The sequence below is a fragment of the Chiloscyllium plagiosum genome, unplaced genomic scaffold (genome assembly GCF_037043375.1).
Source record: "Chiloscyllium plagiosum isolate Xiang-an unplaced genomic scaffold, Cpla_swu_hap1 HiC_scaffold_45, whole genome shotgun sequence".
Classification (NCBI taxonomy): Eukaryota; Metazoa; Chordata; class Chondrichthyes; order Orectolobiformes; family Hemiscylliidae; genus Chiloscyllium; species Chiloscyllium plagiosum.
Window position 1 is genome coordinate 10,780,668 of NW_028270183.1, and position 24,145 is coordinate 10,804,812.

The following is a 24,145-nucleotide window of genomic DNA, read 5'->3' on the forward strand; positions in this document are numbered from 1 at the left end:
GTTTTGATCAGAAAGGTGGTGAAGGGTTTATGCCTGAAACCTCGATTCTCCTGCTCCTCGGATGCTGCCTGACCTGCTGTGCTTTTCCAGCACCACACACACTCTCGGACTTTGGTTAGGAATTACCTAGCGTGAGGATGCCTCCCTGGAGTGTTAGAGACTCCAATCAGGAGCAGACTGGCTCCCCCTAATTCCCATTGTCTGTGAGGAAAGCTGAAATAATGAAAACCAGGCGCGGATGAGGGATACAGAGATTCAAAAGAGGCCGCTTTTGAAACAGGTTGTGACGGGGGGGGGGTGGAAGCTGTGGGTGTAGGGGTTTGGAGATGCTGTTTGCAGCGACAGGCGGCCGTCGTTACCTCCCTTAAGAGACAGACAATCCCTGGGAAAGCGAGCAAGTTGCAACTGCGGTGGAGTGGGGTGGGGGAAGGCTGGATATATTTTCTGGGCTGCGTTCATTCCCCCCCCCCCTGGAGGAGCTGCAGGGAAAAGTTGGCGGGGCACCGTCTCTCCCTCCCCCGCCCTTCGGACCCAGCACATCGACTCCTAACACGCCGGATTCCTGGTTCCGAAGTCACTTTCGCCTCGACGTTTACCGGAGCGGCTGCAAATGGCAAACTGCAGGGAGTCCCCACCCGGGAGGCAAGTATAACAGGAGAGAAACAGAATAATGGAACTTCCTTCAGTCTGAGGCAAAGCCCTCACCCCTCACCCCTCACCTCACTTGCTGCCATCAAAGGGAAGTCGCTTGCAAATTTGTTTCGGGTCAGAATTTCAGGTCGTTCCATTTCGGGAGAAACAAAAATTCTCTGGGTGGATGCAAACGTGGCACTTTTAATCGGCAGAATGGAATCATCTCGGAATAAAGGACACCCGGGGTCCTGACTAAACCACTCAGGCACAATGGTCCTTTTCTATCCTGTTGGGGGGGGGTTACCAGTTGCTACCTACAGCACCCCACCCCACTTTGAAAGGCTGATGTAGCAATTCCTGTGTACAACAGGTATAAGGTTGAGTCGCCATAATCCCAGGAAACTCTAGGGCCCATTTGTTTTATGATTAGATTCCCTATAGTGTGGAAACAGGCCCTTCAGCCCAACCTGTCCACATCAACCCTCTGAAGAGTAGCCCTCTGATTAACACACTTAACACTATGGGCAATTTAGCGTGGCCAATTTGCCAGACCTGCACTGTGGGGGGTGGGGGAAACCAGAGCACCCGGAGGAAACCCACGCAGACACGGGGAGAATGTGCAAGCTCCACACAGGCATGGACTGGTGCTGAGTTTAACCTGAGGGTCACCCCTTGTATCTCAAACACCAAAGACGTGTTTGCAGAAAGTTACTCAGGACGAATTCCATGGTCTTTCAGTGGGTTCCTTGACAGGGTACAGGCAGAGAGATTCTTCCCCTTTGTGGGACAGGGTGCGATCTGGTGGCAGATGGCTCAGTGGTTAGCACTGCTGCCTCACAGCGCCAAGGACCCAGGTTTGATTCCAGCCTCGATTGACTGTCTGTGTGGAGTTTGTGCATTCTCCCCGTGTCTGCGTGGGTTTCCTCTGGGTGCTCTGGTTTCCTCTCACAATCGAAAGATGTGCAGGTCAGGGTGAATTGGCCATGCTCAATTGTGATAGGTGCATTGGCCAGAGGGAAATGGGTCTGGGTGGGTTACCCTTCAGAGGGTCGGTGTGGACTTGTTGGGCCGAAGGGCCTGTTTCCACACTGTAGGGAATCTAATCTAATCTTAGAACAAAGGGTCACCCTTTTCCAGATCAGTGATGAGGAGGACGTTGAGGGTTGTGAACGTGTGGATTTCTTTACCGCAAAGGGCTGTAGAGGCTGGGGGTGGGGTCAAGGGCATTCAAGGCTGAGTGTGATGGATGTTTCATTAGTGAGGGAATCGAGGGTAGTGTGGGGAAAGGGCAGGCAAGTATCTGAGGATGGCTGACAGACCCGATGGGCCGAATGGCCCCATTATGTTCTGATTCCTGTGTTTTTTCATGTGGGGTGGGGGAATGGTTGAATTTGTTTCTGTTTTCTACCCCCCCCCCTCCCCCCAGCTGTTATCAGGATGGCAAGAGGTGAAATTGCTCCATGTAGCAGGCTTGCATTCATATAGCACCTTTTGATACCAACTGGCACTTCACAAGAATGCCAATTGGCAGCCTGGCACTGGCTATGGATGGTGTTGGCATGTTGCCATTCACTCTGGAGAGGGTGGCATCCAGTGGTGACACTCACGTTGTACCTTGGATCTGCGGACAGTGATGGGAGAGGCCACAGTTTCTTCCCATCACAGGATCAACCAGGGATCTCTCTGGCTCTTACTGCTCGCCGTTGGAAGGATTTGCGGCTTTGTTTGGCCACAGGTTCCTTGGCTGTCAAGTCCTGGCATGGGACTTGAACCACGGACTTTCTGGTTCAGAGGCAGAGGTGGTAACTGCTGTGTCACAAAATCTCTTTGTTTGGCTAGTATCGAGACTGGGAAATGTGACCAACAAAATCTTAAACAGAATCAGGCAGAGGTTGAAAATACAGGGAGGGAATTCGAGAGCTTAATGTCAGAGCAGTGAAAATCATAAGGTTGGAGTAAAAAGTGTACAACAATCCTTGGACAGAAATATGATACAGCCAGTAATTTTACCTACCACATAGCTGCACCTGCCAACTACCTGGAGAGAAAATGGGAATCTGTTGTAAGAAGGGAGCTCTTCCATTTATGTAGCATCCGATTTTAAGGGAAGGTGACGAGACTGTCTATCAAAACAGAAACTTAATCTCCCCACACTGCTATTTATTGCTCAGTCATTTGAATGCTGGTTACGACTGTTGTGGATGAGATGGAGAGTTCCAATAACATTGAAAAGACAGGTCTCCCAAGTTGAGATGGTGGATGGACTGGAAGGGAACTTGAGGTGGTGCCTACTGTATGTGCTCTCTCCCTCTGGTTGGGAGAGGTCAGAGCTTTGTAAGAAGCTGCAGAGCATAGCACACAGCACCACGGTGGAGACATTGACTGATTAAAGTTCAGGCCGGGGAGGATTTCCGCTGCATGTGAACATAGAAATGATTGCAGTAATCGGGCCATTGATCCTCTGATGTTTGATATGATCATGGCTGATCTGATTTATTTTTAATTCATTCACAGTTTGTGGGTGTCACTGAGTAGGGTCAGCAGTTATTGCCTGTCCCTAATTGCCCGGAGGGCAGTTAAGAATCAACCACATTGCTGCGGGTCTGGAGTCACATGTAGGCCAGACCAGGTAAGATGTCCTTACCTAAAGGGAGCCAGGTCAGTTTGTCCCCAGACAGTCAGCAATGGTTGCATAGTCATCATTAGACTTTTAATTCCAGATTACTTTCTCCAACTTGAATTCAGATTTCACCATCTGCCAAGGCAGGATTCAAGTTCAGGCTAATAATCCAGTGATAATACCACTCAGCTGTTGCCTCCCCATTGTGGGCTCAATTCCATTACCCTGTCCACTCCCTATAGCCTTTAACTCCCTGTCAATCAGAAATCCCTCTAAGCCAGCATTGAAAAATACTCCATAAGCCAACCTCCGCTGTTCCGTAAGGAAAACACCACAGAAGAAATACCGTCAGTTTTCCTCTGCCCTGTCATAACATTTTTTCCCTAAAACTCTGTCCTCTAATCTCTCCCACAGTTTCCTTTTAGAAACCAACCTGTCAAGTCCCCTCAGGATTTTAATACAGAAACATAGAAATTAAGACCAGGAGTAGGCCATTCGGCCCTTAGAGCCTGCTTCTGCCATTCAATAGGATCATGGCTGATCATCCAGCCCAGTCCCCTGTTTCTGCTTTCACCTCACACTTTTGACTCCTCCAGCCCCGAGAACTATATCTGAGTCCTTCTTGAAAGCATTCAATGTTTTGGCCTCAACTGCTTTCTGTAGCGGAGAATTCCACAGGCTCCCCCACTCTCTGAGTTTTCTTCATCTCATTCCTAATTAGCCTTTGATTGTGACCCCTGGTTCTGGAGTCTCCGATGATTGGGAACATCCTTCCTGTGCTTACCCTGTCTTGCATGTTTCAATATCTCTCACTCTTCTAAGCTACAATGGGTACAGACCCAGCTATCTCATTAAAACAATCCATTTGTCCCAGGAATCAAAGCAACAAACCTTCTCTAAGCTGTTACAATTAAATCCTTTTTTAAGTTAGGAGATAGGGACTCTACACAGTACTCCAGATTTGATTTCCCCAATGCTCTGTACAATTGTAGAAAAAGATTCCCTATTTTGATATTCTATTTGCCTTGCATTAAACATTTGATTTTCCTTCCTACTCATTTGCTGTACCTGCATACTCTGCACTGCTCTGATCTGCACAGCGCTGTATTCCTTCAGTGTTAAAGCAAGCAGGGTGTACTCCAGACTGTGGCTTGTAGCTGTTGGAAGGGGATTTAGTGAGTTAAGGAGGTGATTCAATGTTGATGCCATTTTTGCATGAAAGGGAAAGTGCTTGGATTTTCTCATCTCAGGTATCTTGTATTGAAGCAGTTGATAGCACATGCATTCCTGAGGATATGGGGTCAAGGCACAGTGGTTCACTGCTGCCTCACAGCGCCAGGGACCTGGGTTCGATTCCAGCCTCAGGCGCCTGTCTGTGTGGAGTTTGCACATTCTCCCCGTGTCTGCGTGGGTTTCCTCCGGCTGCTCCAGTTTCCTCCCACAGTCCAAAGATGTGCAAGCCAGGTGAATTGGCCATGTTAAATTGCCCTTAGTGCTCAGGGGTATGTAGGTTAGGTGCATTAGTCATGGGAAATGTAGAATAATAGAGTAGGGGAATGAATCTGGGTGGGAAATACTTTGGTGGGTCGGTGTGAACTTGTTTGGCCAAATGGCCTGTTTCCACACTGTAGGGGTTCTATGATTCTATGAGGGCTACTTCAAAGACTTAAAATCCTCAGCCAAAGCCTGAGTTCAATGTCAGAAGAGCCTCCTTTCAGACTAAACCCAAAAAAGTGAATACAATAGTTGCTATTTCAAAGTGACTATTTGGATCCTGATGTGTATCGATGCTTTAGCCAACACCCAAAACAAATGTTTTACTCATTATCTCTTTGTTGTACGTAGGAGATTATTGTGTGCAAATCGGTTGCCACGTTTCCTACGTAACGACAGTATCGACACTTCACTGCTTTACAGTTAAGGAAGCGCTTTTGGAGACATGAAGGCACAGCATTAATGCCTGTCTGACCTTTATTGGGAATTGCCTGATCGTATGAAAGTTACTTTCCACTTAGCCTATATGTTGTGTGTATCCACCTTGTATTTTAGAACATTGAGAGAGCCACTTTAATGATTTATTATGGACAGAATTTAGATGGTTTCTTATTACCCACGATTGGGATCCTTTGTATCAAAGTTATGTGTTGTCTTACCCCTTTGAATATGTATTTCAATTGTATGAAAACAGCAGCAAGCTTTTGTGAGTTTAAAGTAAAGGTAATTTATTCCCACACATTGACACCAAAGTGGACACGTCTCACAGACACACACACACTCATATGTGTCCGATATGGATGAAGGTAGTTTGTTATTACAGGTCATAGTTTTTGTACTCTCTGATGTATGTTTCTAGTTTCCCACTGTAGTCTTTTGGATGGTGTTGATGTTTTAAAGTTGGAGTGAGGTTTGTAAAACAAAGGATTCTCTGTGGGTTCTGAGGCCTGTCTTCGAATATCCAGCAGTTTGGTTCAGGGGTAAAACTGAAGCTGGAATAAGTTGGGCTGAGCCCTTCTCTCTATTGGGGTGAATCTGCACTTTCAAGGTAGTGTTGTTAATTACCTTGGTTGTTTGGCGACTTGTGGCTAGTTTGTGGTCGGGCTTTTTGACTGCTGATCTACTGGCCGAATTAACTAGGAGCAGCTTCAAGCTGATGGTTTAAAAAAATCAACAAATTCAAGACTTTTTTTAAAAAAAAAAGGATGTGTTCATGTTGCTTCCAATATCATGTGGTGTGATGTGGTGTGTTTAACACCTTGTGGGTTTGAGACTGTCATATAGAGTTGTACAGCATGGAAACAGACCCTTCGGTCCAACTCGTCCATGCTGACTGTGCCCAGTCTTTGAACATGTTGATTGAAAGTTCAAGACACAGTGGATCATGACAATACAAATCTTAGTCCTGGTGGTGTCAGTTCTGTGCAAAGGAAGATGCCACAAGCAAAAAAATGAATGATCTGAGAATCCCTGTTGATGTTGATGAGGGAAGGTTTAGCCATTAAGAGAAGTCCATGTTCATCTCAATGTACCATGAGGTTGACCTCGTCCACCTGAGATATCAGAAGATGAGGGTTTAATATTCCAAACAAAATAAATAGGCATCTGTGACAATGCAGCATTCCCTCACAGTGGCGTTGGAGTGTCACAATGGATGACCTGCTCAAGTCTTGGGAATGGGGTGTTTCACATTTGAGTGGGACCGTTTGCTGGGAGCTCATATTCATTAGCTAGGAGCTGAGGGAGTGGGCTCGAGAGGTCGCTGGGAGGGAAGCTAAATAAAAGTGGAGTCACTCAGCTTCGCCATAAAGCAGTAGACAGTTTTTGAGCTGCATTTTTATGGATGAGTTTTGTCTAACTTGTGTTACAATGTTAAAGGGAGCCAGGGTGGTGATAAAGGACATAAAGGGGGCCCGTGAGAGCATTGTGGCTGATGCTTTGACAGGGCTGCAGAGTACAGAATGTTGGATTGTGAAAATGAAGCTCCTCTACCTGTGGCCGTTGGATTGTTAAACTTTGTGCAACACTGCAAGGATTCCTTCTTGGTCAACGCTCTTTCTCCCAGGAACATCACACGAATCAGACTAACTCTCTGCTGGTGGATTGGGTGGCTGGCTCACTGTGGATTTGAGGTGAAGATCGGGCATTGGGGGAGATGAAGGGGTTTATTGATGGAAGAGACTGCATTTGGAATTTGAGTCTGAGCTAGAAAGCGATCTGCTCCATGTATGGGGAAGGATTCACTCGGTGTGACTGCCTTTTGCCAAAGCCCAGCTCAGAGACTCCAGGACCAGGTTGGGCATTTGAGCACAAAGGTTGACACTCTAATGCTGTTCAGAGGGAGTGCTCCGCTGTCTGAAGTGCTGTCTTCCAGATGAGATGCTAAACTGAGATTCTGTTGCCCTGCATTCATGGCTGTAAAGGATCTCTTGCTGCTGTTCTGAAGAAGAGTAGAGGAGTTCTGGCCAAATGTTATCCCTCAGTCAACAACCCAATGCAGCAGATGATCTGGTTGTTAAACGCTGCAGTTGGTGATAGCTTGCTGTGTGCAAATTTTACAGAGACACCGCCTTGTCATTCCTGATGAAGGGCTTTTGCCCGAAACTTCAATTTTCCTGCTCCTCGGATGCTGCCTGACCTGCTGTGCTTTTCCAGCACCACTCTGATCTTGACTCTAATATCCAGCACCTGCAGTACCCACTTCCGTCTGTGTGCAAATTCCCTGCAGCATTCCCAACATTCTAGCAGGTGACTCACTGCCTGTAAAATGCTTTGGGATATTTGGTGGTTGTGAAAAGCTCAGTATAAATACCCATCCCTTAACCCCGCTGGAGAAGGTGGGGGGGAGCTGCCTTCCTGAACCACTGCAGTCCGTGTGCCACAATGCTGTCGGGAGGGAGTTCCAGGGTTTTGACCCAGCGACACTGAAGGAACGGTGATAGATTTCCAAGTCGGGATGTAGTGTGGCTTAGAGGGGAACCTGCAGGGGGCGGTGTCTCCATGTGACTGCCACCTTGTCCTTCTAGGTGGAAGAGGTGATTGGTTTGTAGGGTGCCCATCTGAACCCCAGTTGGTTTACTGTGAGACTCTGAGAGGGCATTGCACAGACACAGGAAATCCTAGGCCAGCTGCAGATCTTGACCCATGTCACACAGTGGTGTGCTACGGAAAGGCCACATTTGAAAACTTACCCTCCATTGGCATAAATAATACAAACCACGCAAACTCACTGTGTGAGAATGTTTGTGTCCATGTTAGTAATTGTAGGATGCCCCCTTCTTTAGCTAATTCAGTGGAAAGCACTGACACAGTTGCCTGACACTTCACGTTGTTTCACAGCCCCGAGAGAGTGCTACATTGGTGCAGATACTACGTTGGGGGTAAGGCTTTTTAAACTGCGGACCCCATCTGCCTGATGAGAGGACTAAAAGCAGGAAGGAACTGTATTAATGTTTGGTCAGGTTTCCACTTTCCATTCCATTCCCTACAGTATGGAAACAGGCCCTTCAGCCCGATAGGTCCATACCGAACCTCCGAAGAGTAACCCACCGAGACCCATTCCCCATATTTATCCTTGACTAATGCGCCTAACACTATGGGCAGTTTATCATGGTCAATTCACCTAACCTGCATATCTTTGGATTGTGGGAGGAAACCGGAGCACCCGGAGGAAACCCACGCAGACACGGGGAGAATGTGCAAACTCCACACAAGCAGTCACCGGGGGCAGGAATTGAACCCGGGTCCCTGGTGCGGTGAGGCAGCTGTGCTAACCACTGAGCCACCGTGCCGCCCCTCTCACAGATACGGTGTTGTGTGCATCCCACCAGAGGAGGGATGTGATGGCACTGGAGAGGGTGCAGAGGTGATTTACCAGGATGTTGCCTGGCCTGGAGTGTTTCAGTTATGAAGAGAGATTGGACACATTGCAGTTGGAGACTGATAGGGGACATGATTGAGATACAGAAAATGATGAGGGGCAAAGACAGGAAAAAACTTTTCCCCTTGATGGAGGAGCTTAATGGCCAGGGGAATAGATTTAAGGTAAGGGGCAGGAGGTTTAGAGGAGATGTTAGGAAAAGCTTTTTCATCCAGAGGGTGGTGGGGATCTGGAACTCTCTGCCTGTCCGGGTGGTAGAGGTAGGAATTATTTAGATGTGCACTTGTAATACCAAGGCCTACAAGATTACTTAGAATCATAGAATCCCTACAGGCCCTTCGGCCCAACAAGTCCACACTGACCCTCCGAAGAGTAACTCACCCAGACCCATTCCCCTACCCTATTACTTTACATTTACATTTACCCTGACTAATGCACCTACATATCCCTGCACATTTAGATTCACCTGACCTGCACCTCTTTGGATTTTGAGAGGAAGCAGGAGCACGCATAGGAAACCCACGCAGACATGGGCAAACTCCACACAGACAGTCGCCTGAGGCTGGAATCGAACCCGGGTCTCTGGTGGTGTGAGGCAGCAGTGCTAACCACTGAGCCACCATGCAGCCCCAAAATGGAAGCACCCAGAATGGGGCTCAAACCCATGGTTCTGAGGTTAAGAGTCTCATGCTCTGCCGACTGAGCTAGATAGGCCAGGTTATGGGTCAAGCCCTGAAAAATCAGATTATAATGTAGAATTAGAATTAGCTTGACTGTCACATGTACTCAAATGAGTACAGTGAAAAGTTTACAAGTCACCGAGGTTCTGAAGTACAAATTCTTACACTAATTAGAAAAATAAAGAATAAGAAGTCCAGCATTGCAGATCGTAGAAATACATTAGAAAACAAAAATTAGACGTTCAGAATAACAGACCTTCCAACCCAGAATAGTTAGGTGGTTATTTTTGACGTGATGGGCCAAAGGGCCTTTTTCTGTGCTGTTGACCTTTATGAGTCTAATACTGGAAAAGGGAAGACTTGCATTTAAATTGCACAACTGGTGACCATTTTGAGGTGCAGTCACTTTTGTTTTATTCCGTTATTAGATTAGATTCCCTACAGTGTGGAAACAGGCAGGATTGAAGGGCCGAATGGCTTACTGCTGCTCCAATTAACTCTCCAAGTCACGCCTGATAGGTTAGTATTCCACACTGCCATTTGAAGAGTAGGGAATTCTCCAGGTATCTTGAGCAACGTTTATTCCTTAAAGGGACAAATTAATCTGCTGATTAACACATTGCTGTTTTTGGGATTTCTCTGCTCCCCCAATGTTACGATGTGGAGATGCTGGTGTTGGACTGGGGTGGACAAAGTTAAAAATCACACAACACCAGGTTATAGTCCAACAGGTTTATTTGGAAGCACTAGCTTTCGGAGCGCTGCTTCTTGGTGGCAGGACCATAAGACACAGAACTTATAGCAAAGGATTACAGTGTCATGCAACTGAAATAATATATTGAACAAACCTAGATTGTTGTTACATCTTTTAGAATGGTTTTTTAAAAATAAAACCTTTAGTTATCTCAAGAATGTGATTTAAAAGAAGTTCTGGATTTACATTTTAATGAACCGAAACCTGCAACCCATTCTAAAAGGTGAAAGACTTAACAACAATTATTCAATATATCTTTTTACTTGCACGACACTGTAATCTTTTACTATAAATTCTGTGCCTTATGGTCTTGCTTCACAACCACCTGAAGGAGTTGTGCTCTGAAGGCTAGTGCTTCTGAGTAAACCTGTTGGACTGTAACCTGGTGTTGTGTGATTTTTAACTTTTGTCCTCCAATTTTAGTCTGATTTGTGACCTAAAGCTCTGGGTATTTATTACAGACTACCAGAGCTGCCTCAGTCCCTACTGCCTGTTTCTAACCCACATTAGCTCATTCTCATGTGAATGGCACTTGCGACTTTGTGACTGCCCAGTGATTGTGTTGCTGTCTTGTGAAGTCCCAGCCATGTGATCGGTTTATTAGCTGGCACAACTTTCCTATAAAGCTCCGATTTAGATCTTCACAGAAGATATTTCGAGCTGCTGAAGTGAGTGATGATTTTTTTTATTATTCTGTTGCCATGAGCCTGGAAACTGTGGGAAGAAAGTAGTTTCCAGAAACAGTTTAACAAGGTCATTTGTTTCCCTTACTCTTTATGGGATCTTCCTATGCAGCATAGCAAAAGCAGTAATGACTCCACTTAAGAGTTAATGTGAAGAGCTAAGTAAAAATGCTGTCGGGACTATTCCAAATTGTTTCACATTTCACCAGGAACTCAAGGCTCAAAGGTCATTACTCCATTTGTATTTCCACATCCAATCCAGCTTTGTAATACTCTTTCGTGGGAGTTAGGCATCTTTGTCTGGGTCAGAGATTGAGAGTTTGGAAGATGCTGTCCATGTAGCTTTGGTGAGTTGCTGCAGTGCATCTTGATTTTGGATTGGTGATGAAGAGAGTGACTGTTAAAAGGTGGTGCATAGGATGCCAGTTGGAGTGGATTGTTTTGACCTGGATTGTGTCAAACCTTTTCAGTCCTGGAGGATTGGGCTCAACTCTGATTGTCAAAACTGGTTGAATTTGAATTCAATTAGTACGGGTGGAATTTAAGGCTAGCCTCAGTAAATTCAGCCCATTCCTGAAGAAGGGCTCATGCCCGAAATGTCGATTCTCCTGCTCCTTGGATGCTGCCTGACCTGCTGCGCTTTTCCAGCAACACATTTTCAGCTTTAGCCTCAGTAAAGGTGAGTACGACAACTATCGCTGATCGTTGTAAAAGCTCATCTGTTTGTTAATGCCCCTTCAGCGAAGGTGAACTTCAGACCTTTCCTGGTGTAGCCTACATGTGACTCCAGGCCCATTGTAGTCGGCTAAACCAATTGGTTCTGGATGTAGAACCTCAAACTGAGCTACAAATCTTCTCAAAACTCGCTAAATCAATTGGTGGCCACCGACCAAAGAACTTGCCATGAAAGAGCATCACATCTGAGCTCTCTCTTAAAGTCTCCAAATCTCCTCGAGGTTACTTTGTCCTAAAACCCCTGGCTTTTTTCTAGTTCTCTAACACAAGGTTGTCAACTGGAAACCTCTCTTTCTTTCCCCTCTAACCATAGACGTTGTGTGAGCCACTGGGAATTTCTGCCACTTGCTTCAAGTTCCCAACATCTTCTGATATTTTGCCTGATGTCAACCTTTTTTTTTTGAGTTCTTTCATTGGCCATAAACCAGTATTTGTGGCCCTTCCCTGTTAGGCCACTGGAAGTTAGTTAAAGGCTAACACATATCTGTGGATATGTAGGCCTACCTTCACATTGTAGGCCTGACCAGGTAAAGACGGCCGATTTCTCTCCCTGAGGGACAGTAGTGAACAAGATGGGTCTGTTGGTTGTCATGTGGGAGTAGCTTTAAAGTCCAAATTTTACTAATTGAATTTAAAAAGCGCCAATTGTGATGGCGAGATGTGAAACTGTGTCCTCAGAACATTTACCTGGGCCTCAGGATTGATAATCTGGTGATGTTGCCATGGCAGCCTCTCTAGATGGCAGCAGCACTGTATGACCTTTGGGACTGTCACAGTTGAACCTGATCATGACCTCCCCATTCAAAACCATGGGACCTCTTTGTTTCTCTGGACTTTGGTGAGGGGCTCCTGTGACGAAATTGCCTTTGTTGTGATCGGTGAACTCAGCATAAACAGTGAGTGAAGCCTGAGTGCTATAAGGTCTGTTTGTCTCAGCTATTTGGCTGTCCTTGCCAAATATACCATTAGAAAACCTGTCTGGGTCTATAAATGGCAACAGAGGAGGTGCCAACTTGTCATTTTTAATCAAGACAAATGGCTTACAATCTTCTTTTTCTCCCGAGAAAACAGATGAAATGTAATCTCTGCAGCCCTCGTTTCCATTGCCAGAATCCATTGTAATAAAAATTGAACTTGATTAATTCCATTTTCCTTTGAACCAATTGTACAGCCCACATTAATGTTTACATGAGGGTGGGGTGCAATGTTGTTCTAAAAGACCAGCTGGTGTGTAATATTTATTCTTGAAAAGTTGCTCTAATGTTTATCGTACCCTTCCTAAGCAGAGAAAGATGACTTGCTTTGCACCCGGTCCAAAGAGATCTCAAGGAAAACTTGCATCTAGTCAGTCTCCCCCTAATTTGTCAATGCCTTGGCCTCTCCTGGCTCCTGTCCAAAGCAGAGAGTTGATTAACACTTCATGTAGCGGATACAAGAACAGGCCAGAGGCTAGGTATCCTGCAGAAAGTCACCTCATCTCTCCCATCATCTACAGGGTAAAGGTCAGGAGTGTGGTTGCATATTCTCCACTGGCCTCAGCAACACTCGTGAAAGAAAGTAAAATTCAAATTAAACATAAAATTCAGGTTGGTGTGTGACTTGGCGGGGAACTAAATGAGGGTATTGACATGCACCTTCTGCCCATTGCCCTTCCAGAGGTAGAGGTCATGGTGTTGATGGAATGTCCTTGCTGCAGTGTGCCTTGTTGATGGTACACACTGCTGTCACTGTCATGGAGGGAGTTTTTTTTTTAAAAGATTCCCTACAGTGTGGAAACAGGCCCTTTGGCCCAACAAGTCCACACCGACCCTCCGAAGAGTAACCCACCCAGACCCATTTCCATCTGACTAATGCACCTAACACTGCAGGCAATTTAGCCTGGCCGATTCACCCTAACCTGTACATCTTTGCACGTTGTGGGGGGAAACCGGAGCACCCGGAGGAAACCCATGCAGACACGGGGAGAATGTGCAAACTCCACACAGACAGTCACCCGAGGCTGGAATCAAACCCGGGTCTCAGGCGCTGTGAGGCAGCAGTGCTAACCACTGTGCCACCATGCCGGCTATTAAAGGTGGTGGATGAGGTGCCAACTGAGTGGGCTTCTCTGTCCTGGATGGTGTCAAGCTTCTGGGAGCTGCATCCATTAAGCCGAGTAGAGAGTATACTGCAGACTCCTGACTTCGATTTGAGATGAAGAATTGTCAATAGGTGGTAGTGTTTTTGGTTGGGGGTGGGGTGCTTGGGTTTGTGTTACAGTGAGAGCTGGAGAATTTATTGGGTCAAAGTAAAGAGAGCTTTATTCTGCATTAGTGCTTGCGTGTCCCGTCACACAATTAGCTTTTCTATCTTCAAAAGCCTCTCGGTCAGTGACGCCCACATCCCATCAATTTAATTCTTTTAATAATCTGCAGTCTAACTGAGCAGGTCAACAGCTCAGTGCTTAGCATTGCTGCCTGGCAGCACCAGGCTACTAGTTTTGATTCCAGCCTTGGGTGTTTGTCTGTGTGGAGTTTGCACATTCTCCCAGTGTCTGTGTGGGTTTCTCCGGCAGCTCTGGCTTCCTTCCACAATCTAAAGATGTGTAGGTTATGTGAATTGACCAGAGGAAATTGCCCAGAGTGTCCAGGGCTGTGCAGGTGGATGGATTAACCTTGTTGAATCTGAAGTGGAGGGGGGTGTCCGGGTGGGATGGTCTTCAGATAGTCAGTGCAGGTTTGATGGGCTGAATGGTCTCTTTCCATGTTGCAGATTTCTATGAAGTCCGTTCTTGAGAGGCAAGTACGTGTGACTTTAGTGAGTTTGAACTCTCCATGTCGTTCATGAGTTCTGATGCTTGCCAGAGGATGGGATATTGGAGATGGAAATAGGAGAATTTGCAGTCAACCATCAACGATCCACACACCAGCTTTCATTAATCTGAGGTGCATTTGTCATCTTTTGGCTCAGGTTTGGTTGTCTCTCACACTTCCATTTAATGTCCACCTCAGATTAAATTCACCCCTTGTAGTCATGTTTTGTAGCTGCACCAGCTCGACATCTCATTTTTAGGAATGGTTGGTCCTGCTCCAGGCAAGCCCTCCTGCACTCTCCATTAAAGTAGGATTGATCCCCTGGCTTGATGGTCATTGTAGAGCGGGGATATGCTAGGCCATGAGGTTGCAGATTGGGTTCAAGTACAATTCTGCTGCTGATGGATGACAGTGCCTCATGGAGGCCAAGACTTGAATTGCTAGTTCTGTCCAAAGTCTGTTTCATGGAGACAGTGAGAGTGCCAAACAATGTAATGTAGGAGTTATCAGTGTAAAGACGGAGCTTTGTCTCCACAGGGACTGTGCACTGGTCTCCCTTATCGATACTATCATGTCGCACCCTTGTCACTCTCAATGCTTCCTCCAAGTGGTGTTCAACTTGGAGGAGCACTGATTCATCAACCGAGTGGAAAGTTGCTTGCCCATTTTTGACGTGAAGCCATGAGACTTCATGGAGTCCTATGTCAATGATGAGGAGTCCTAGGGCAACTCCTTAACCACGTAACCAAACTGCAAGAGAATGTAGACATCGGAATGCATTCTTCCAGAACTGCTGAATTCCTTTTGTGGAGGTGCGAGGACTTTGCAGAAGTGAAGTGATGTTATTCTCTCATCTTTTTCCACCTCCTTAATGATGTGGGAGTAGGTGGTGTGATGCAGCAGTTTGACAGTATTGCAGACAGGCAAACCACAGGTAAATTGTATGGAGATTTTTATTGCCTATAATTAGCAACTTGTCTCAGGGGTAGGTTGAGTTAGTAATAAGACAAACAGTACATGTTCTCTTTAAGTAAATAACTTTTGTTGGTTGATTAGCAGTTATGTATCTCTCAACATGTGTATGTATATCCATGTGTGTGTACATGTATTTGCATTTATATAACACCGTTAATGACAGTAGAATGTCTCAATGAGTTTTGCCCAATGACGAACTTAGTGGAGTGCAGTCAGTGTTATGGTGTGAGGACTAATTTGCACACAGCCAGCTCCCACAAGCAAGCTTTTTTGAAAGATGTGATTTGGAACTGCTCCAGAGTGCAGCAAATTTTGGGAAATTACCCCAAGTAAAAATAAGGTATGGCTCAGGTACAGGCAGCTGGGATCAAGGGAATCCCCGGAGATATAAAGGGGACACAGGAGTTTACTGAAGAAGGAAGTTAGGAGGGTGAAATGGGGGCACAAAATAGCCTTGGTTAAGAAGATTAGGGTGAATTCAAAAGATTCTTTCAGTGTATTAAAGGAAAAAAGAATAACTAGAGAGAGACTAGGAGCTGGGGCAGCATGGTGGCTTAGTGGTTAGCACTGCTGCCTCACAGCGACCTGGGTTCACTTCCAGCTTTGGGCACCCCTTCAGAGGATCAGCGTGGACTTGTTGAGCTGAAGGGCCTGTTTCCACACTGTCGGGATTCTATGATATTGACTACAGGATGCCAGGAAGATTTTCTCCCCTCTATTTCCAGATAATTCACATTTACAATTTACCTCAATCTCAGACAGTCAGGGGCCTTGGCATTGTTTCCCATCAGAACAGCTAACACTGCAGTGCCCTCTCTCTGTGTCAGCCCATGGTGTGCGACTTGAATTTCCAAAGACTGGGACAATGGAACACTGGCTGACACACAACCAAATCAAACTCAGATGGAGATAATTTTTTTTGTAGCAATTTTATAAATGAAGCACTCTTGGTGAAAGCAAAGAGCTTTTTGTTTGAATAAGACATTAAATAAGATAGTGGCTAGGTAACACCAAATGTAAAAGCTTTGTAGAATGAAGGTGCTTGATAATATGGTGATGCAGCAAATGGAGATTTTTTTGTCATTTGTGTGATGTGGGCATTGTTGACTGGATCTGCATTTATTGAGCTGCTGCCTTGAACTGTTGCAGTCCACGTGCTGTCGGTTGATCCCCAATGCTGTTAGGGAGGGAATTCCATGATATTGACCCAGGGACAGTGAAGGAACAACAATATATTTCCAAGCCAGGACGGTGAGTGGCTTGGAGGGGAACTTGCAGCTGGTGGTGTTCCCAGCCCTTGTCCTTTGAGTATTTGTGAATTTGGGAAATCATGTCTAAGGAGCCTTGGTGAACTTCTGCAGTGCATCTTGTAGGTGGTGATGGACGGAGTGGATGTTTATGGATATGATGCCAATCAAGCGGGCTGCTTTGTCCCGAATGGTGTTCCAACATTCCTATTTTCTTTTGTTTTTCCCTCTTGGAGTCATTTGTTGTGTGAGCTGAAAGCAATTTGTTGGAAGTATAAATAGGGAACTTTCACAACTGCAATGAATGCTGGGATAGCTGCACCTCCATAGTTTGTACCTTTCCCCTCACACATTGCCGAATGGGAGCACAGGTTGTCCTGAAAATTTGTGATGCAGTACACAGGTCCATTATCACGAGGATATTGGTGTAAATAGTTTTGTACCCCAGCGGGGGACCAGGAAGGTGGAAGTAAACTGTAGATAATATTCTGATTTCTTCTTTTCAATTTATATTTTGCAGTTCTTCAATGGTAGACCTGAAGACATCGCTGGATGAATGTATGTCAGCTATGGACTTGTTTCTTAATAACCAATTCAGTGAGAGTCTGGAGATGCTGAAACCAAGGTAAACTGTTGAAAGAGAAACATCAACTTAATAACCTTTGCACCCTGTCCAGTTTACTGTTAGTGACCACCTGGTCGGTGCCACATTGTCAGAGGTGCTGGTCTTGGGTCTTATCTGTCTATTTCTGTGGTTCTGCTGGATAGATGATTTCCATGGCTCTGTTTGAAGGTTGGAAGGTAATCCTTTTGGAATACCAGGCACAGATGGAGTACTCATTTATGGTATCTTCCTGTTCACAAAATGGCTACCATAACTGAAATGGCGCCTTAGAGTAATTTATCACGTGATATGCTGCAGGACTGATGTAGGAAGATAGATTGAATCGATCAGGACTACATTCATTAGAATTTAGAGTAATTGAGGGGAAATCTCAGTAATTGAGGGTAAAAGTGTAATAGGGAAAAAAGTGTAATAGGGAAAATGCAGGAAGTTCATTCCTGATGACTGGGGAGTCCAGAACCAGGGGTCATGGTCTAAGGATACAAGGGCCATTTTGGACTGAGGTGGGGAGAAATGTCTTCACCTAGAGAGTGGGGAGCCTGTAGAGTTCTCCGCCATAGAAAGATGAAGCCAAACCATTGATTGCTTTCAGGAAGGAGTGATTCCCTGTTTTTTATGTCTGTGTTTCTGTGGATGTCTTTGAAGTGTGATATGTTGCTGTACCAATGTATAAGCTTTTAAGCTAAAGTTGATACTTGTATTGTTCAGAACTGGTTGCTAGAAATACCAATATTAAACTAGACTTTGCTCTTGTGGTAGTTGCTTTTGACTGGCAGAGACAAGTGGGGCTGTAGATCTCTGTGACGCTATGGCTGTCTAGAGTCATAGTCGTACAGCTCGGAAACAGACCCTTTGGTCCAACTTGTCCATGCCGATCAGGTTTCCCAACCTGAATAGTCCCATTTGCCTGTGTTTGCTCTATATCCCTCGAAATCTTTCCTATTCATGTACCTGTCCAAGGGTCTTTTAAGTGTTGTAACTATACCTGCATCCACCACTTCCTCTGACAGTTCATTCCATATGCGCACCACCCTCTGTCCCTCAGGTCGATTTTAAATCTCTCCCCACTCGCCTCAAATCTATATTGTCTGGTTTTGAAGTCTCCGAACCAGGGGACCTTCTGCTGCCTTAAATATATTCAAAGACTCTCTTCCTGAAAAGACAGTGGAAACAGAGTTCCAAAGACGCATGACCCTCAGAGAGAGAAACTGTCTCCATGCCTCTGCCTTGATGGTTGACTCCTTTTTCAGGAGTGATCCCTAGTTCCAGATTCTCCCACAAGAGGGCACATTCTCCCCTGTCATGACCTCTCCGGATCGAGTGCGATTTGATCAAATCACCCTCTTCTATAATCCACTACATTCCTAACCAGTCCAGCATATCCTTGAAAGAGAAGCTGCCAATTACTGAAGTCTAATGATAAAGTCGGAGAGTCATAGAGATGAACAGCACGGAAACAGACCTTTTGGTTCAACCCATCCATGCTGACCAGATATCGTAAACTGACCGAGTCCCATTGCCAGCATTTGGCCCATATTCCCCTAACCGCTATGGACGATAATGGAATAGTGTAGGTTAGATGGGCTTCAGATTGGTTTCACAGGTCAGCGCAACATCGAGGGCCAAAGGGCCTGTACTGGGCTGTAATGTTCCATGTTATATCCTCTGGGAAAAATACATTTCACCCTAAACACGTCCCTCATGATTTTATAAACCTCTATGAGGTCATTCTCCAACACTCCAGGGGAAAAAAGTCCCAACCTTTTCAGTCTGTCTTTATCACTCAGACCCTCCTGTCCCAGTGACATCCATGTCAATCTTTTCTGCACCCTTTCCAATTTAATGACACCCTTCCTGAGGGCGACCAGAACTGAACAAAGAGACCTTGGAGTGCAGGTTCATAGCTCCTTGAAAGTGGAGTCACAGGTAAATGGGATAGTGAAGAAGGCGTTTGGTATGCTTTCTTTTATTGGTCAGAGTATTGAGTACAGGAGTTGGGAGGTCATGTTGCGGCTGTACAGGACATTGGTTAGGCCACTGTTGGAATATTGCATGCAGTTCTGGTCTCCTTCCTATCGGAAAGATGTTGTGAAACTTGAAATGGTTCAGAAAAGATTTACAAGGATGTTGCCAGGGTTGGAGGGTCTGAGCTACAGGGAGAGGCTGAACAGGCTGGGGCTGTTTTCCCTGGAGCGTCGGAGGCTGAGGGGTGACCTTACAGAGGTTTATAAAATTATGAGGGGCATGGATAGGGTAAGTGGGCAAAGTCTTTTCCCTGGAGTCGGGGAGTCCAGAACTAGAAGGCATAGGTTTAGGGTGAGAGGGGAAAGATATAAAAGAGACCTAAGGGGCAACCTTTTCATGCAGAGCGTGGCACGTGTGTGGAATGAGCTGCCAGAGGAAGTGGTGGAGGCTGGTACAATTGCAATATCTAAGAGGCATTTGGATGGGTATATGAATAGGAAGGGTTTGGAGGGATATGGGCCGGGTGCTGGCAGGTGGGATTAGGTTGGGTTGGGATATTGAAGATTTTTTTTTTAGATTAGATTACAGTGTGGAAACAGGCCCTTCGGCCCAACAAGTCCACACCGACCCGCCGAAGCGAAACCCACCCCATACCCCTACATTTACCCCTTACCTAACACTACGGGCAATTTAGTATGGCCAATTCACCTGACCCTGCACATCTTTGGACTGTGGGAGGAAACCGGAGCACCCGGAGGAAACCCACACACACACGGGGAGAACGTGCAAACTCCACACAGTCAGTCGCCTGAGGCGGGAATTGAACCCGGGTCTCTGGCGCTGTGAGGCAGCAGTGCTAACCACTGTGCCACCGTGCCGCCCACTGGTCAGCATGGACGGGTTGGACTGAAGGGTCTGTTTCCATGCTGTACATCTCTATGACTCTATGACTGTGCACGTTATTCCAGAAGCAGCATTAGCAATTTCCTGTCCAGCTGCAGCATGATGTCCCAACCCCTATCCTCAATGTTCTGACCAATGAAGGCAAACTTGCCAAACACTACCATCCTGCCTACCTGTGACATCCCTTTCAAGGAACTATGTACCTGCTGCTAAAATCCTCACCTGTGCCGACATTACCTCTCGAGACATGACTATTGTGACTTTCTATCCACCATAAGATTGAGTTGAGATCTTCCAAAATCACAGCTGCCTGTGTGCGAACTCTCACCAAGGTCCACTTCCTTCATATTTACTGAGCTGCACTGGTTCCTGGTTGAGCAATGCCATAATTTTAAAATCCTCATCATTGTTTTCAAATTCCCTCTATGTCCTTATCCTTTCCTCTTGCTGTAAATCCCCCTCAAGCTGCACTGCAAAGCTTAAAATACACCAGCAAGGAGGGAGAATTTGCCCCCAAAAATGCCCAGAATGTCGAGGGAAAATGGCATGCATCTGCATGTAAAATGGACAGAATCTCTGAGCAGCGGCACTTCCAATCACTGGCTGGCTCTCTTCAGTACTTGCTGCTGATAGGCTCACATCAGCAGCAAAGGTGGCCTAAAACTAAGTTGTGATTGGTGGAGCAGTGAGCAGGTAGGACTGGTTGTGCAGGAGCCACTGGGGAAGCCTGAGCCAGCTTTCACACGGGTTTTGGGACCTTTTTCCTGGAGCTGGGCCCTTTAGGGATTTTTGGCGCAGCTGTGCCTTTTTGTCACAAGAAGGGGTGTTGTCTACTGGTGAGAGAGAAGGCTGCAAGATAGGTGGTTGAGAAAGTTAGTTTGCTAGAATGGCATTAGGGAGTTTTGGGGCAGAGGGAGGCTGAAAGGGGGTGGAGAAGGAAGTTGCAAGAGGAATGGGGTTAAAAGAGAAACTGCAAGAAGGGTATTAGGAAGTTATGGGTAGAGGGAGGTTGCAAAGGAAGAGGGAGTGAGAGAGGCTAAAAAAAAACGGAGAGTCTAGTTCTAAACATGTCGACCAAACATTAGTCAGCTAATAAGAAACAAAAGAAATCATTGATGTAATGGCTTCCCTGCAAATGAATGTGGAATCTCAAGTTTAAGACTGCATAATTTCAGGAGCTGCTACAGGAGAAAATGTAGTTGAAACTATGATAGTGAACACTGTGTCAGTTGGTTAAATTGACATCTGAGGAGTGAGAAAGGAAACAACTGCCTGGTTAAAATATTCCAGGTGTTGATAAACGACAAAAATCTATTATCTGTGACTTCACCAGTCTATGGAAGGTGTGTTTCGGGGGATGAAGTTTTGGGGTCAGAAGTGTGTGTCAGTTACTTCATGGGAAAAAAAGGCTAATACATATTGTCTTGTGCCAATTTAAGTCATTGTGTTTAGGAAAGAGCCTCTTTCCTTGTGTGTTGTGATTTAAATTAACAGAGGGTTAACATTATTTGTCTAATTCCACTTAAAAATTCCCCAAAATGGCAACTCCTTGAATCCATAAGGTGGGGAGAAATGAAACCTGAGCGCCTGAGGAAAAGCTAAAAAAAAACACATGGAAATAAAACAATTGATTCGTCTCATTTCCCACCTCCTCAACCCAACTCAGAGTGCAGGGGGAGGGGCTTACAGCTGGGGGTGGGATATGAGTGTGTGGGGAGGGGGTTTTGAGTGTGTGGGTTGGGTTGGAGGACTGTGGGGGGGGAAGGGTGTAGTGTGTTTGTGTGTGTGTGTGTGGGGGGGAGGTGTGTGTGTGTGGGGGGGACGAGTGTGTGTGTGGGGGGGACGAGTGTGTGTGTGGGGGGGAGGTGTGTGTGTGTGGGGGGGAGGAGTGTGTGTGTGGGGGGAGGAGTGTGTGTGTGGGGGGGAGGTGTGTGTGTGTGGGGGGGACGAGTGTGTGTGTGGGGGGGACGAGTGTGTGTGTGGGGGGGAGGAGTGTGTGTGTGGGGGGGAGGAGTGTGTGTGTGGGGGGGGAGGAGTGTGTGTGTGTGTGGGGGGGAGGAGTGTGTGTGTGTGTGTGTGGGGGGGAGGAGTGTGTGTGTGTGGGGGGGAAGAGTGTGTGTGGGGGGGGGAGGAGTGTGTGTGGGGGTGGGGTGTGTGGGGGGGGTGGGGTGTGTGTGTGGGGGGTGGGGTGTGTGTGGGGGGTGGGGTGTGTGTGGGGGGTGGGGTGTGTGTGGGGGGTGGGCTGTGCGCGTGTGGGGGGTGGGCTGTGTGCGCGTGTGGGGGGTGGGGTGTGTGCGCGTGTGGGGGGTGGGGTGTGTGCGCGTGTGGGGGGTGGGGTGTGTGTGTGGGGGTGTGTGTGTGTGTGTGGGTGTGGGGGTGTGTGTGTGTGGGGGTGTGTGTGGGTGTGTGTGTGGGGGATGTGGGTGTGTGTGTGGGGGCGTGGGGTGTGTGTGTGTGTGTGGGGGCGTGGGGTGTGGGGTGTGTGTGTATGGGGGCGTGGGGTGTGTGCGCGTGTGTGGGGTGGGGTGGGTGGGGTGTGTGTGGGGGTGGGTGGGGTGTGTGTGGGGGGGGTGGGGTGTGTGTGGGGGGGGTGGGGTGTGTGGGGGGGTGGGGTGTGTGGGGTGTGTGGGGGGGTGGGGTGTGTGGGGTGTGTGGGGGGGTGGGGTGTGTGTGTGGGGGGGGTGGGGTGTGTGTGTGGGGGGGGTGGGGTGTGTGTGTGGGGGGGGTGGGGTGTGTGTGTGGGGGGGGTGGGGTGTGTGTGGGGGGGGTGGGGTGTGTGTGTGGGGGGGGTGGGGTGTGTGTGTGGGGGGGGTGGGGTGTGTGTGTGGGGGGGGTGGGGTGTGTGTGTGGGGGGGGTGGGGTGTGTGTGTGGGGGGGGTGGGGTGTGTGTGTGGGGGGGGTGGGGTGTGTGTGTGGGGGGGGTGGGGTGTGTGTGTGGGGGGGGTGTGTGTGGGGGGGGGTGGGGTGTGTGTGTGGGGGGGGTGGGGTGTGTGTGGGGGGTGGGGTGTGTGGGGGGGGTGGGGTGTGTGTGGGGGGGGTGGGGTGTGTGTGGGGGGGGTGGGGTGTGTGTGGGGGGGGTGGTGTGTGGGGGGGGTGGGGTGTGGGGGGGGTGGGGTGTGTGTGGGGGGGGTGGGGTGTGGGGGGGGGTGGGGTGTGTGTGGGGGGGGTTTGGGGTGTGGGGGGGGTGGGGTGTGGGGGGGGGGGGTGGGGTGTGTGGGGGGGGGGTGGGGTGTGTGTGGGGGGGGTTTGGTGTGTGTGGGGGGGGTTTGGTGTGTGTGGGGGGGGTGGGGTGTGTGTGGGGGGGTGGGGCGTGTGGGGGGGTGGGGTGTGTGGGGTGTGTGGGGGGGTGGGGTGTGTGTGTGGGGGGGGTGGGGTGTGTGTGTGGGGGGGGTGGGGTGTGTGTGTGGGGGGGGTGGGGTGTGGGGGGGGTGGGGTGTGGGGGGGGTGGGGTGTGGGGGGGGTGGGGTGTTGGGGGGGGGTGGGGTGTTGGGGGGGGGTGGGGGGGTGTGGGGTGTGTGTGGGGGGGGTTTGGGGTGTGCGGGGGGTGGGGTGTGGGGGGGGGGTGGGGGGGGTGTGGGGGGGGTTTGGGGTGTGTGTGGGGGGGGTGGTGTGTGTGTGGGGGGTGGGGTGTGTGGGGGGTGGGGTGTGTGGGGGGTGGGTGGGGTGTGTGTGGGGGGGTGGGGTGTGTGTGGGGGGGTGGGGTGTGTGTGGGGGGATGGGGTGTGTGTGTGGGGGGATGGGGTGTGTGGGGGGGGTGGGGTGTGTGGGGTGGGTGGGGTGTGTGTGTGGGGGGGGTGGGGTGTGTGTGTGGGGGGGGTGGGGTGTGTGGGGGGGGTGGGGTGTGTGTGTGGGGGGGTGGGGTGTGTGGGGGGTGGGGTGTGTGTGGGGGGGTGGGGTGTGTGTGGGGGGGTGGGGTGTGTGTGGGGGGGTGGGGTGTGTGTGGGGGGGTGGGGTGTGTGCGCGTGTGGGGGGTGGGGTGTGTGCGCGTGTGGGGGGTGGGGTGCGCGTGTGGGGGGTGGGGTGCGTGCGCGTGTGGGGGGTGGGGTGCGTGCGCGTGGGTGGGGTGTGTGTGTGTGGGGGCGTGGGGTGTGTGTGTGTGGGGGGGCGTGGGGTGTGTGTGTGTGGGGGGGCGTGGGGTGTGTGTGTGTGGGGGGGCGTG

General features: G+C 48.5%; 1 protein-coding gene across 2 annotated transcripts in view; it reads left to right on the forward strand.

Moving 5' to 3' along the window:
* Positions 1–435: 435 nt before the first annotated feature.
* The window catches only part of LOC122552227 (tetratricopeptide repeat protein 39A), a 97,420-nt gene continuing 73,710 nt past the window's right edge, over positions 436–24,145 (forward strand). Inside the window, exons 1-2 of one of the 2 annotated variants that reach the window (XM_043694878.2) lie at positions 436–642; positions 17,014–17,118. In XM_043694878.2, the coding sequence (XP_043550813.1) occupies positions 611–642; positions 17,014–17,118 (137 nt within the window). In that variant the 5' untranslated portion in view covers positions 436–610. Of the gene's footprint in view, positions 643–14,252; positions 14,404–17,013; positions 17,119–24,145 lie in introns of those variants that run through there. The other variant, XM_087983273.1, reaches the window with a different exon arrangement.